We start from the raw sequence: 15,331 nt of genomic DNA, 5'->3' as shown, positions 1-15,331 counted from the left end.
CACTTATACCAGGAGGTGAGAAGGAAAAGTAGAAAAGGCCATAGTTTTCTTCTACAAATTCATGTTACTATATTTTCTACTTGCAATGATTGATGCAACAACTGAAGGTTAAGATCAAATAAGGTTTCCTGCTATTGCATGTTGTGAAATTTTAATAAAATAAAACATGGATGGCAATAAGCACTATTACCATAATGTTTTGTTCAATGAGAAAAACAGCATGACAAAAAATTAAAATATTTATTTTAATAAAACTGCAGTAATTTTTTGCTCCCATCTTACTGTGCACTCAACAGGCACCACAGTACTCATCTGATAAGGTTCTGACATTTTAAAATTTACTATCTTGCCACTCAAGTTATACAGCAAAAAGTGTACTTTTTCAGGAAAACAATAATTCAAAGACTGCAGAGTTACCAATGATGAATGCGTATAACTTGAGCCTAAAGGACAGTTTTTTTTTTCTGTTAAAGTTTTAGATATACTCCAGTTTTTGCTTACATTTGAAGGTTATCACAAAATTCATATTTTTAGTACTTTCCCACTACAAAACATACACTTTTCTGACATTGAATATCAATGACAATGAATGAATTAGTTCCATCAAAATCCTGGAATGGTTCCTTCATCACTAAGATTGCAGGGTTCCACCTTTGAGAATGATTAGGACTGAGGAGATGAATACTGGCCTTGCTACTGAGGCACACATGCCATGAATGAATAAAAATACTAGACAAGATCATTTGTAGCATTTACTTACATGTTTAACAGAACAAAAAAGGATGTCATTAAAACACTACATCCTACAATCTAATACAAATGTTCTACTGTTCATATTTATTACTGTTTTTCATAATTTCAGAAGAGTGCTGGGTGCATTGTTTCATAAAGCCGCTGTACTGCTACTTCGACCATTTCTCGAAGTGGTTCATCCTCCACACTACCCTCTTCACACACAACCACCTATGGGAAAATAAACAAACAGAATTAGGAAAATGTTGAAAAAGATACACATCAACAGTGAGTTTTAACATAACACACCTCTGCATTGTTTTCCTCCAAAGCTTTTAAAACTCTACTTTTAATTTACTCCTTCTGCATGTCAATTTTGGTATGTTAGATCCATGTAAACTCCTTTAGAGGCCTTATGAAAAAAATCCTGCAGTTGATATTGGTTGAAAGATAGTCTGATAAGATTGGGTGCCATAGGTGAGGTAAATAAACATGGATATATCCAACAAAGTTTTTAAAACATTATCTCACAAGAACTACAAACTGAAGAAAAGGCAGACAAAGTAACAGTGCTTTTTTAAATTTAATCCCTAGCAATCTTTGAAAAAAATCTTTTGAAATGTTTATGCTCATCAAGGTAGTTAATAACAAATGGGTAAGAAAACATTAAAGTTCAGCACCACTTTCAGATCAGGTACTCATGAGCTAAGGGCAGTATGAAGCTCCCTGTCAGTGCTCAATAATGTGCTTTAATCTCAATCAGACACAAGATGATACATATCCATTTAACTAAAGCTGCATCACGCATCCAGGAGTCCATCTTTTGTTCAGTATGACCATCCTATTAAACTCGAATAACAGTTGATTTTACGATTAATAGAAATTATTTTTGAGTGACTCAACTAATTTTACTGAGCCATTCAGCAGGCAGAGCAGAAGTTAGGTATTTAGTACTCTTACAAACTATTTTGATTAAGCAACTACATATGACTAGAGTGATACAATTACAAGGTTAATCATTGCACAGTCTAAACATCTTTTGTTAACACTCTTTGCATGCTTCTTTGTAACAAATTCATTACTTTTTGTTAAGCTAAAGAAACCTGGCTGACTTGTTTTTATTACTAAACCAGCTACAATCTGAGACCCATATAACTGGCCACATCATCATGTTTAAATTTGAAATTTGTTGTGACCACTGGAGTAGGAGAGTGGGACTAAAAATAAATCAGTGTATCCCTGCAACCTCAACTGTAACAATCTTGGAACTCTCAAAAGAACCTTCGCATAAAGGCAGATCAAAGCAAGAAGTAAAATAGCAATGCTTTAAAAGAAACAATTGACTAAAGTGATTTGACATGAGACTCCTTTGCACAGCATTCTAGTGATGAAATCTTAGAGACCATTTGAGGTTAAAGTTTGAATCAATATATTAAAATGTAGGTTTCTACATGCTGACATCATCCAGACTTGCTGCATAAAAACAGCAGTCACTGGAAATGTGTTCATAGGTTTATGATGTATAGAAACAACTAATGATAGCTTAGATTGGCACAAAAATCTAAATCAGTATTCTTTTTTAGAAACAAAATGCTAAAATATCTATTTTCACAAATAATAACAAAACACCACTTTTTCAAACAGAGGGTGGTGCGTGGATGGAATGAGCTGCCAGAAGAAGTGGTGGAGGCTGGTACAATTACAGCATTTAAAAGGCATCTGGATGGGTATATGAATAGGAAGGGTTTAGAGGGATATGGACCAAGAACTGGCAAATAGGACTAGGTTAATTTAGGATATTGTGGATGAGTTGGACCAAAGAGTCTGTTTCTGTGTTGTACATCTCTATAAATCTAAGTAAAAAGTGATATTTCTGTGTTCTCACAAATAAATTTTAATTCCCAAAAAAGGCACAATGCAAATAACATCCTGCCACTTATGTGCCATGTGGTAACTATCTCCAACAAGAGACATTTGTTTGACATTTAATAGTATTATCATTACCAAATCCGCTATCTTCAATATCCTAGATGTTACCATTGAACTGAAACTGAAAAGGACCGGCCATAAAAATATAGTTCCTGTAAGGCCAGGTGCACTACTTGACTCCCAAAGCCTGTCCACCATCTAAAAGGTACAAGTTAGGAGCGTGATGGACTGTGAGTGGTAGGACAAGGAGCTCATTTGAATGACACCCAGTTCACCACCTTAAAACATTCACTCCCTCCACCACCAACGTACAGTGGCAGCAGTATGTTCCATCTACAAGATGCACTGCAGTAATTCACCAAGAATTCTTTGCTCACAAAAAGCAACGTTGTGACCTCTACCACCTAGAAGGACAAGGGCAGCAAATGCATGGAGACACCACCCCCACTTCAAATTCCTTTCTAAGCCAAACACAATCCTGACATTCAAAATCCTGAAACAGGATTGAGCTACCATGGAAGTGGTGCGGTGGGTTCAATTACAACACTTAAAAGACATTTGGATAGGGACATGGATGGGAAAGGTTTAAAGGGATATGGACCAAATGCAGGCAAATGGGACTTGTTTAGGAAAACCGGTTGACATGGACAAATTGGCTGAAGGGCCTGTTTCTGTGTTGTATGACCCTGACTTCCCAAACAACACTATGGGTGGTCCCTACACTACATGAACTGAAGTGGTTCAAAAAGGCAGCTCATTCCCACTTTCTTAAGGGCAATTAGGTTTGGGCATCAAATGCTGGCCTAGCCAGTGATAACCATAACTTGTGAAAGTTTCACATGCAAATCATTCTGGTACAATTGATTGAAGTCATTCATCTCTGCAGTCTGTTCAGCTTAAAGTCAATTAACATGTCAATTCAGAAAGGCTTAGAAATGCTATGAATCCTAATATGTGCGTATATATTAGAACATAGAACAATACAGCGCAGTACAGGCCCTTCGGCCCTTGGTGTTGCGCCAACTTGTGAAATCAATCTGAAGGCTGTTTAACCTAGACTATTCCATTATCATCTATATGTTTATCCAATGACCATTTAAAATGCCCTTAAAGTTGATGAGTATACTACCGTTGCAGGCAGGGCATTCCACGCCTCTACTACTCTCTGAATGAAGAACCTAATTAATAGTTAATATTAATGTTTATAACTGCACATTTCCTAGATATAGATGACAGAACAATGTTCAGAATATGCAGCCTCAGCCTCCTGTTCATTTGATTGTTGACATGCCAGGAAGCAGATATAGGACGGGAACAACTGGGGGTGGGGTGTGGCAAGAGTGTCATAACATGAAACAAAGCAAAAGAGTTTGTCCCATCTTGCACATTAGCAATCACGTGACTCAGTCACAAAATGGTGAATACTTGCCCGTGTATCCAGAGAAATATTTGCTGCTTTGCCATCAACAGTTACAGACAGTGTATTGCCAGTTTTAGATTTAGTCACACATTCCTGTCCAAACATATCTCTGGAAGGGGAAAGATAATTTTGTCGTTAAATTGTGTTTTCAAAAGGTTTCACAGTTGGGAACACTGCAATGTTATCAATCCTATTTGCAAAATAATATCTATCACAAAGTACAGTTCTATACTAATTTCCTCAACAAGATTAAATTTAGCAACAATATTGACAATCTGCATTCTTCTCCATTGGGAATGGTCAATATTACTTTTGATTGTTTGTGCATTATTGCTGTGCACAAATTTAGGGAAAATTATATTTTCAGAAAGGTGAATGTAATAGTACAAGAAACATTTACAGCTGTGGCAAACACAAATCATTACTGTAGGAAGGAAAGGGATTTGGGGTTCGAAAAATGGGTCCAATAAAAAGTACTTTGCCTAGTATGGAACAGAAGTCTCATCAGCTGCATAATTACAGATGTCCAGAGTAAGGATGAGAACGGAAGAATTCCATGCTTCTGGGGAGTTTACTGACGTAAGCTCAGGACATGAAAGTATGTTGACTCAGTAGATTCCAACGGCTCTGAAGTTAATTTTTCACAGAAGCTGTAAATATGCACTCCAAAATAAACGCTTTCTTAATATACTAAAACAAACAGCCAGAGATGTTAAAAATCTGAAACAAACATAAATTGCTGGAGATTCTCAGCAAGCCTGGCAGCATCTATAGAGTGAAAGCAGAATGAATGTTTCAAGTCCAGTGAACCTTCTTCAGAACTTCAGAGGCCGAATGGCCTCCTCCTACTCCTATCTTCTATGTTTCTATGGACTCAAGACATTAACTCTGCTTTCTCTCTACTGACGATGCCAGACCTGCTGAGTTTCTCCAGCAGTTTCTGCCTTTTTAACATAACCTCACCAATAAGCAATGTTCTGTCAAAGCTGATTGTCCATTAATCAGGGGGTTTGTGTGTAGGCTGAGCACAAGTTGCCTTCTTTAAATTACCATGTGCCAAGTTTTGCAAAGAATTTAAAGGGTCTGCACACTAAAATGGGCAGGCCATATACAATAAAAAAATCAGAGGAATAACTGCCACTGAGTGCTTTAGATTAAAAGTATGCAAGTATAATATTCATTTTAAAATTGCACACAGCTTTAATCACAGTACAACATTCTGCCTTGTAGAGTGAAAAAGCACATTGTGTGCGTGTGGAATAATATCGGAGGAATAAGTATAAGAATTATCTACGGGCAGTTTTAATTTCATGATGAAATCTATTTTAGATTGTTTCCAATCTAAATTTTAAGATTCACGTGCTAGTTCATTTAAACTAGCAGTTCAATCATTCATCTGCAAGCTCTTACTAACTTGGTAGGTTTGTGTGAAGTTGTGTTTATTTTAACCTGGAAGATTTAGATCTAGCCAATTATTCACTGAACAAATTTAATTTCAACCAGCCTTTCAGAGAGAGCCAAAGGCCAATTACTTCTCCAAAACTGGAGAATTCTGAGGCCAAGTCATCTGCAGCCAGTCTTACACAACTCTTAGTGACAGCCTTTGGAGTGTAAGAAAAAACACATTAGTTTCTGGGATTAGGGAACACACACACAAATACATCGACAAAATATACATACCAACAATGTTTCAAATATGTCAGCTACGAGGACCAGCTAAATTAGGAATTTTGTTTGCTCACTAGAATTCAAACAAATGAAGCAACTTACTCGAGCATGATCTCCAATCTCTTCGCATACATTTCCTTGTCAAATTTTTTGCTCGGGTTTTGCTGAACAACTAGAGAAAAAAAGAAATATTTTACAAACAATTTATTTATTAGATAAAACAATACTTATAAAAGTGAGGGGTACATCAGAGATACTAAATGGGAACTGATGACTTATTTTTGGTTTATATGGCACAAAACGCGTTCTATTGTAATTGTTATGACAGGCTGTACTGTAATTGCGATATAGTAAAATGAAAACCTTTGAAGAATTTCAATAGTTACTCAACTAGTTCTGAACCAGACTTTTGAATAACCAATTCCAATTTTGTGAATAATTAATTCCAGACACTGGTTGTATGTCTTACACAACATAGTTAACAATTTATTAAAGATACAATAATTTTAGCACCGAAAAAAATTCAATAATGAGGTAACCTAATGACTATGCATTAAATCTGAAATATTTGTTTTCACTCTCCCATTCGCACAAAAGACAGACGTACAAACAAACACAGCTAAGGCTTGAATAAAAGGAAACAACAAAACTGGCCCGATTACTCAAATGGTTTTCATGATGTATTGGTTCAAAGGTTTAGAAGTGGACTCTTCGGTTGCTTTTCAGAAGACATCAATCAGGGTCACCTTTTCAGTTCACTCATGTAAAGGTAGCAATACTTCGAACTCTCCTTTCTATTCTTTGGGCTTCCAAAAGCTGGTAAGGTAGATTAGGCAGGGAGCTTTTAAATCTTCATCTTTGTATCATCATCAGCCAAACCTTCTTCCTCAGAAAATAAAGTTTAAAAATTTTTTTTAACTATGTCCTGCCCTGACAGACTGAGTATCGGGCCTCTTCCAGACTAGCTGGAACTTATTCCAGGTACTGACCTCATTAACAGCCAACTTCTGCTACCTATTTAAACATAATGCTCTTATCAGGGTCACTATGTCTGTAGAAACACCTTTAATAAGAATCAGCCAGTAATTAATCCCCAAGCCTGGCCTCACAAACAAAAAAAAAGCTTGGTTATTCTGCTCTTTTGCTTTTACCACAAGCAGTTTCCCAAAGTCCACAAGTTACCTTCCGCTCACAATTTCCAGTTCGCAGCTCCAAGCCAAAACTGATTTAAAAAAAACTAACAATAAAGAAGTCAGTGAGGGCTCTAACACAACAAACAAATATCTACTATAAAGGTTTTAAATCTATAATTGAATTCTGAAACAGAAGTGATCAAAGATTTGTTCAGTATAGAGGCAGAAGCGATTTCAGTCTGCAGAATAAATTAACTGACTGAAAATTGCTGAGTTCAAAGGAATAATCAATTTATTTTTTCTGCTCCATACCATAGAATTCAGATGCCAGGCTGTTTTGTTGGTTAAAGTATCTGCCTAAAATAGCAATACTATTAATGGATTCCTTATCAGAAACAGAATGTAGTAAACTCTCACATTTGTTCATTCAACAAAACATCACAGTTCCATTTAGTGAGTTTTGAGAAGATTTGTAGCTCAGGTTGAGGTCTGGATGTAGATTTGCTTGTTGAGCTGGAAGGTCCATTCAGATGTTTTGTCACCATACTAGGTAGCATCATCAATGAGCCTCCGGATGAAGCACTGGTGATATGGCCCTTATGTATTTAGGTTTCCTTGGGTTGGTGATGTCATTTCCTGTGGTGACATTGTTTCCTGTTCTTTTTCTCAGGTGGTGGTAAATGGATCCAAGTCAACGTGTTTGTTGATAGAGTTCCGGTAGGAATACCATGCTTCTAGGAATTCTCATGCATGTCAGTGTTTGGCTTGTCCTAGGATGTGTTGATAAAAACAATGACTGCAGATGCTGGAAACCAGATTCTGGATTAGTAGTGCTCGAAGAGCACAGCAGTTCAGGCAGAATCCAAGGAGCAGCGAAATCGACGTTTCGGGCAAAAGCCCTTCATCAGGATGTGTTGTCCCAGTTGAAGTGGTGTCCTTCCTCATCTGTATGTATCAGATAGCAACTCTTACCAATATGTGGCGATAGACCGAACTCCCACAACTACAGATATAAATCACAGCCCTACTCAAAACACTTTGGAAATCTGGAGAAATAAATAAGACCAACTTCCAAAAAAATGAAACAAGACAGATCCGAGAAAAACCATGCTTCTATGGATTAACCAAAATTCACAAACCAGGAGACCCCCTCAGACTCAGTCTTGCTACCTGGAACACCAATTTATTGATTGACCAAGGAGCTACACCAAAGACTAAACATTTAGTAGAAGACACACATCACTCCACCCAAGAATTCCTAAAGACCAAGGACATCAAGATAGAAGAGGATGAAATAATGGTCTCCTTTGATGTAACAGCCCTGTTCACATCCATTAACATCAACCTGACCAAGGAAAGACTGGTTACACTATTAGAAGAACCAAAGACACATACACCGAACACCACCAACTTCATCGGCAAGGACAGTATCGTCAAGCTAGTGGACCTATGCCGTACCGCCCACTTCACCTTCGACAACAAAACCTACAGACAAACCAATGGAACACCCATGGGATCTCCAATAACAGAATCTTAGCAGAGGCAGTAATGCAGACTCAAACAAACAGCTCTGCCAACCATTCAACCCAAACTTTGGGTCCACTACGTGGATGACACCTTTGTCATCACTAAACGAAACAAATTAAAGGAAACCTTTAAGACCATCAATAATACCCTTACTGGCATAAAACTCACTAAAGAGGAGGAAAACAACAACAAACTGCCATTCCTAGATGTCACAGTAGAGCCAACAGCCAATGGGGAACTTCAAACCAGCATCTACAGAAAAACAACACATAAGGACCAAATACTAAACTACTGAAGCAATCATCCCAACACCCACAAACGAAGCTTCATTAGAACATTATTTCAACGAGCTACCACACACTGCAGCACAGAGGAACTACAGAGAGCACAGGAAAATCACCTATACAGTGTATTCAAAAAGAATGGCCAACTAACACAATCCGCCGATTTCTCAGCAACAAACCCAAACAAGCAGACAAAACATATCCAGAAACCCAAGCCACTCTCACTTGCATTGAAGACATCTCGGAAATGACTGCCAGACTACTCAGACCCCTTGGCATCATGGTGGCCCACAGACCCACCAACACAGTAAAACAGCAGCTAATGAACTTGAAAGAACCCTATACAGACAACAAGCAAACCTAATGTAATTTACAAAATACCATGCAAGAACTGTAAAAACACTAAATTGGACAAACAGGCTGAAAACTAGCCACCAGGATACATGAACATTAACTTGCCATAAAACGACATGACCCACTCTCACTAATATCCTTATATAAAGATGAGGAAGGATACCACTTCGATTGGGACAATACATCCATCTTAGGACAAGCCAAACAGAGACATGCACGAGAATTTCTCGAAGCATGGCATTTCAACTGGAATTCTATCAACAAATACATAAGACTTGGATCACATTCACTACCACCAGAGAAAAAGAACAGACAATGGCATCAATACAGGAAATAACATCACCACAGGAAATGACATCACCGACCCAAGGAAACCCAAACACAAATAGAAAGTGGACCATACCACCAGTGCTTCATTCGGAGGCTGACTGATAATGTTAGCTAGTGTGGTGACAAAGCGTCTGAAAGTAAACCTTCCAGCCCAGCAAGCTACATTCATCACAGTTCCATTTTTGGCTGGGAGGAAAAAGAAAGGTCTATATCATACTAACACAGTGAGAACAAAAGTTTCAAGATTTAACTTCTGAGTTTGTTCTGAGACAAATAATTTCTACAAGGTCAGCTGTTTCCAGTCCCTCAACAGATCTCAATTCTAGAAATGAAAAGAAAAAATCAATCAGGTTTACTGACTGCTAGCCTGTTGAAATGTGTGCAGTGATAATAGGACCATGTACAGATTGCAAAATCCCTTAATGGTTTCATAATCTTAAGAAGAATGAGCAGGAAAGGTACTTGAGGGATACCAGCTTCCAAGAACACTCACTCCAACACAGATGATGTTTTCAGCTGAGGTGGAACTAAAACTGCTTTAAAGAAGCAAGATCATACATGAAAAAATAAAAATGGAAACTATGCAAGTACACATACCTTTCTGTGCTTTCGGGTTTGACTGCACTTCCAGAATCACTGTCATCACTGCATCTGCATACATATCATTTAATGGATTTGCCACCCACTAAAAGGAGAAACAAAGGTTTTAGATAAACAGCATTTCTGAAAGAGTAAATTCAGTTTGTTTAATCACGCGATAGTTTGCTAACTTGATCCCAGTCACAAATTACAGAATAGCGTGAGAAAATATATGCAGTTACATAAAAAAAGTCATGAATATCATTAAGTTGTTAGAACAAAAAAGTGCAGTCACCTGAAAACCCAGCAAATATCAATAATAACTCCACAATGGCTACTGATGAGTTGGGGAATATTGACAAATAGTTCAATTGGGAGTACTGATTATAGTCTGATTGAGCACTTAAGTTAGAACATAGAACAATACAGCACAGTACAGGCTCTCGATGTTGGGCCAACCTGTGAAACCAATCTGAAGCCCATTTAACCTAGACTATTCCATCATCATCTATATATTTATCCAATTACCATTTAAATGCCCTTAAAGTTGGCGAGTCTACTACTGTTACAGGCAGTGCATTCCACGCTCTTACTACTCTTGAGCAAAGAACCTAATTTGTTTATAACTGCAAATTTCCTAGAGATACATGACAGAACAATGTTCGGAATATGCAGCCTCAGCCTCCTGTTCATTTGACTGTTGACATGCCAGGAAGCAAATATAGGATGGGAACAGCAGGTTTGGGCAAGAGTGCATAACATGAAACGAAGCAAAAGAGTTTGTGCCATCTTGCACATTAGCAATCACGTGACTCAGTCACAAAATGGTGAATACTTGCTCATGTATCCAGAGAAATATTCGCTGCTTTACCATCAATAGTTACAGACAGCGTAATGCCAGTTTTAGATTTAGTCACACATTTCTGTCCAAATATAATTTAAGTTGAAGTTTCAAGAGTTCTGTGAGCATTGACTGTCATTTTCCCTACAGTGAATACACCTCAAAGGGTCTTCAGTGGCTGTAAAGCACTTCTGGGCAGCTGTTGTTCATGAAAACATAAATGCAAATTTGTCTGTCCTTCTTATTTAAAGAAAGGAGAAAAACATTGGAAAGGGAATACAGTAAACTCACCTCCAGCACAATCATGCCTGGCTCTTGAACCAGTGTGATAGCTTTGAAGATTCTCAGCGCTGGCTTATCCTGAACTTCGATTTCTTCCACATCATCTTAAGAGTAAACAGTTGTTAAATCAGAATGCTTATAATTTTTCTTTCAAAGCAATAATTAGAACTTAAGAACTGAAGTTAAATGCATAAGTGTTTAAAATTCTAAGATACCGGAGAGTTTCTGTATATCTGATTTGTTGAACACATTTTATCAAGATACAATGACACATCATCTCTGACAGGAACACCGGTCCTCAAATCAAAATGCTCTCCCTTGTTGACTGAATAAGTAAAATGGTGTGGCAGTGAAGTACGTGAGCAGAATGCTCCATTTGGATGCCATATCTGTGTTGAGATAACTATGTAAGGAGGGCAGAATTGTAGGAGCAACTGACCACACGAATTCCGATCTGAGAAGCAAAAATAAAGTAACTGCCGATGGAAAAATGCCTGGTTCACCAGTGCAACAAATACTGAGGATTGAAAATATTCAACCTTACCAACAAGTTGAAGGAAATAATTTACAAAAAATACTTCACCACAGAGTTATTAGCAGACTGTAAATAAAGCTGAACGAATATAAGCCGCAAGCAATTCCATACAAGCCAGTCCAACGTCCATAGATTCTGGATACAGGTGAAAACAAGAAACTCGCTGGCTCAAAACTCCAGGATATTGTGAAGAGGAACATACCTTTCTTTCCACAGAGCAGGTATCTGCTATAATAGACATTCATTATCTTGGGGGACCTTTAAGCTGATGTTAAGGACAACTTCCTGAGTTAGCTGGGAAGATGTCTTAAAAAGGAAATTCAAGAGGTTCATGGTCCTCCAGTTAAGGGAATGGACCAACTACCTGGGTTAGTAGAGCATCTTCTATAAAAGGACATCCAACAGATAAAAAGGTGCTCCACTGGACAGACAGTTTATAGACCATTCAAGGACAAGAACAGAATCAGTCAACACTTCTTAAAGCAAAGGCTGGACAATCATCCACAGTCTGAAGAGAATGTGTTCTGGAAGCTCTAGACCACCTAAATTTGTGACATCAGGAGACCTGGGCAGATGGGGTAGTGGTAAATATGTGCAAGTGTTAACTATGGAGGTGGGGAAAAACTTTAGGGAGATGTTGCAAAAGGTAATGGTTCTGAAAAAGTTATCGCTGAAGATTGCACAATGCTCCACCCATTGTTTTCTCCTGGTTAACACTCAATAGTTGTATCAGACTCTGGTGCGGCCGCATCTGGAATATTGTGTGCAGTTTTGGTCGCCATACTATAGGAAGGATGTGGAGGCACTGGAACGGGTGCAGAGGAAGTTTACCAGGATGTTGCCTGGTATGGTAGGAAGATCCTATGAGGAAAGGCTGAGGCACTTGGGGTTGTTTTCATTGGAGAAAAGAAGGTTTAGGGGTGACTTGATAGAGGTGTACAAGATGATTAGGGGGTTAGATAGGGTTGACAGTGAGAACCTTTTTCCACGTATGGAGTCAGCTATTACAAGGGGGCATAGCTTTAAATTAAGGGGGGGTAGATATAGGACTGATGTTAGGGGTAGGTTCTTCACTCAGCGAGTCGTAAGTTCATGGAATGCCCTACCAGAAGCAGTGGTGGACTCTCCCTCTTTATGGGTATTTAAGCGGGCATTGGATAGGTATATGGAGGATAGTGGGTTAGTGTAGGTTAGGTGGGCTTTGATCGGCGCAACATCGAGGGCCGAAGGGCCTGTACTGCGCTGTATTCTTCTATGTTCTATGTTCTATGTAATAGTTGTTAACCCTGTACTACTTTAAACCAATTAGGCTGTTAGACCCAGTCAAAGGCAAGAGTATCAATGCCATCCTTCTACGCACAAATATCATACTTATAATTCTCAAGGCCCTTAATCTAAGGAATTTTCTTCCTCAGACTGCAGTAGAAACTAGGTCAATCAAGGTCAAGATAGACAAGACTTCTGATTGACAAAGAAGTCAAAGACTACTAGGATGGGGACAGGGACAGCATGTAAGGAAGTGAAGATGAAACCACAGTTAAACCAGCCATGACTAATTGAAAGGTAGAGCAGGTTTGAGGGGGCCAAATGGCCTCCACTTGCTCCCAATTCTTGTTTTATTGGGCACTCACTGTCTAGACTCAAGTGAAAAATAGTCAATAATGCAAGGTAAGGCATGATGGCCAATGGCCAGTAGTTAGCAGCTTCATGAAAGAGGAGGGATTAAAAGAAAGCAGAATTATATACAAACCCGCAATGATCTGAAGATGTTGTGCCAGTAGCATTAAAGATCCTGAGTACTGAATGGCCTGCGTCTGCGTCACCGTACTCATTGCTAAATCAGTATAATCTGATAAAAAGGAAAACATAGTAGTTTATATTTTAAGTTTGCATACTTTAAACATTAGTTTCTGAAATACAGAGGAATCAACCACATAAAACTACAAACTGTTCGTTCACAGACTCATACTCACTTTAGAGTTTGAAATACTGTACATAGCTAACCATTCCGCAAGCTCAAAGCAGTGCTGTCCCCAGTATTTTTCTGATCTGAACAAATTCAATTCTTGGTGCCCTCTCCCCATGATTTCCTTTCACACTGTTACTCAATGCAACCTCCGGTGAGAGTAGCACTACCCACACAGCATTTCATTTGGGCATTGATTCGATACACTAAGAATAAAGCTAAATTCCGACCAGGGGAATAGTTTATTTTAATTCAGGTAGTCTAAAGTTTAAGAATCTCTATCAAATAACACTAAGATATAGGAGCAGAAATAGATAATTCCCACTGTTGGGTCTGCTCCACCTTTCAATAAGATCATGGCTGCTCTGATCATTCTCAGCTCCACATTCCTGCCTTTTCCCATTGAGCTTTAATTTTCTTGCTAATTAAAAATCAGTCTATCTCAGCCTTCAATATCTTGAATGACCCAGCCTCGACAGTTCCCTGCAGTAAAGATTCACAACCCTTAGAAAATAAGCCTCCTCATCACTGTCTTAAATGTGCAGCCTTATATTCTAGGATTATTTCCTCTGGTGCTAGACTCTCCCACGGGGTGGTGGTTGTGGGGTGGGGGGGGGGGGGGGCATCTTTTTACACCTGCCCTTTCAAGTCTCCTAAGAAAATCTCCTCTCAACATTATACTCTCAAAGAAGAACATTCTAGCTTCTTCAATCTATTAACATAATCCTTCATTACTAGAACCATTGTTACAAATATTTTCAGTATAGCATAAAAAGCTTTCATATCTTTCCAGTATAAATTGGTAAATACAGAAAAACATTTACGTACTGGATAGGTCAGATGGAATAAGTATGTGATAGTTGAAGTTTCTTTTCACCAGTATTCCTGAGACCCTTTGACCTTGATCTGCCTTTTTATCTGCCAAGGAGCCCATCACCTGTCAAAAATATTAAAACAATTAAGATGAAAATGTGATTTTTTTTTTTTTACCTTAACCTGATTTAAACTCTTGGAAACCCATTTGCATTTCCATCTAAATGTCAATCAACTACTAAGTACTCTGAACTTCAGCCAACATAGAAGGGGGTCAAAATGAAAGATGATGGGAGAGAAATTGGGAATGATTTACCAAAGTAAACAGAAATTGTGTAAGTGCAGAAACACAAAAAAAAAAAGACACCACTAAATCATAGTCAAGGAAAAGAACTCCATTAACCAGTTATGCCTTTTCTGGAATGATTTTCCTTTTCCTAATGTGATCTCTGCTTAAGGTGAGAAATATTTCTTGAAAGCAAATTCTAATTATCTATAATTGCAAGTAAGTTCAATTTTTATCAGATACGTTTGCTAGTGCTCTTGGTGGGGGGGGGGGGGGGGGGGGTTTAAACTAACTCTGCAGGGGCATGGGAACCTAGACTGTAGCTTTAGGGTGCAGGAACATGGCATCAATCTCAAAGGAGGGTGCCTGTAAACAGGAAACTGGCTTGAAGTGTGTATACTTCAATGCAAGAAGTATACGAAATAAGGTAGGTGAACTTGCAGCATGGGTTGGTACCTGGGATTTCGATGTTGTGGCTATTACGGAGACATGGGTAGAACAGGGACAGGATTGGCTATTGCAGGTTCCAGGGTTTAAATGTTTTAGTAGGCTCAGAGGTGGGGGTAAAAGAGGGGGAGGTGTGGCATTGCTGTTCAAAGATAGTATTACAGCGGTGGAAAGGATGATGGATGAAGACTCGCCATCTGAGGTA

At 38.5% G+C, this 15,331-nt stretch overlaps 1 protein-coding gene across 1 annotated transcript in view; it reads right to left on the bottom strand.

The window, feature by feature from the left end:
- Positions 1-226: 226 nt before the first annotated feature.
- Positions 227-15,331, bottom strand: part of cpsf3 (cleavage and polyadenylation specific factor 3) — a 35,135-nt gene continuing 20,030 nt past the window's right edge. Inside the window, exons 12-18 of the mRNA XM_072561435.1 lie at positions 14,409-14,517; positions 13,365-13,463; positions 11,089-11,183; positions 9,975-10,062; positions 5,852-5,921; positions 4,091-4,190; positions 227-963 (exon numbers count right to left, since the gene is read on the bottom strand). Coding sequence (XP_072417536.1) covers positions 859-963; positions 4,091-4,190; positions 5,852-5,921; positions 9,975-10,062; positions 11,089-11,183; positions 13,365-13,463; positions 14,409-14,517 — 666 coding nt within the window. The 3' untranslated portion in view covers positions 227-858. The remainder of the gene's footprint in view (positions 964-4,090; positions 4,191-5,851; positions 5,922-9,974; positions 10,063-11,088; positions 11,184-13,364; positions 13,464-14,408; positions 14,518-15,331) is intronic.

This window comes from Chiloscyllium punctatum, chromosome 3 (genome assembly GCF_047496795.1).
Source record: "Chiloscyllium punctatum isolate Juve2018m chromosome 3, sChiPun1.3, whole genome shotgun sequence".
Classification (NCBI taxonomy): domain Eukaryota; kingdom Metazoa; phylum Chordata; class Chondrichthyes; order Orectolobiformes; family Hemiscylliidae; genus Chiloscyllium; species Chiloscyllium punctatum.
The sequence above is the reverse complement of the archived record's forward strand: the minus strand, read 5'-3'. Positions and strand labels throughout refer to the sequence as shown.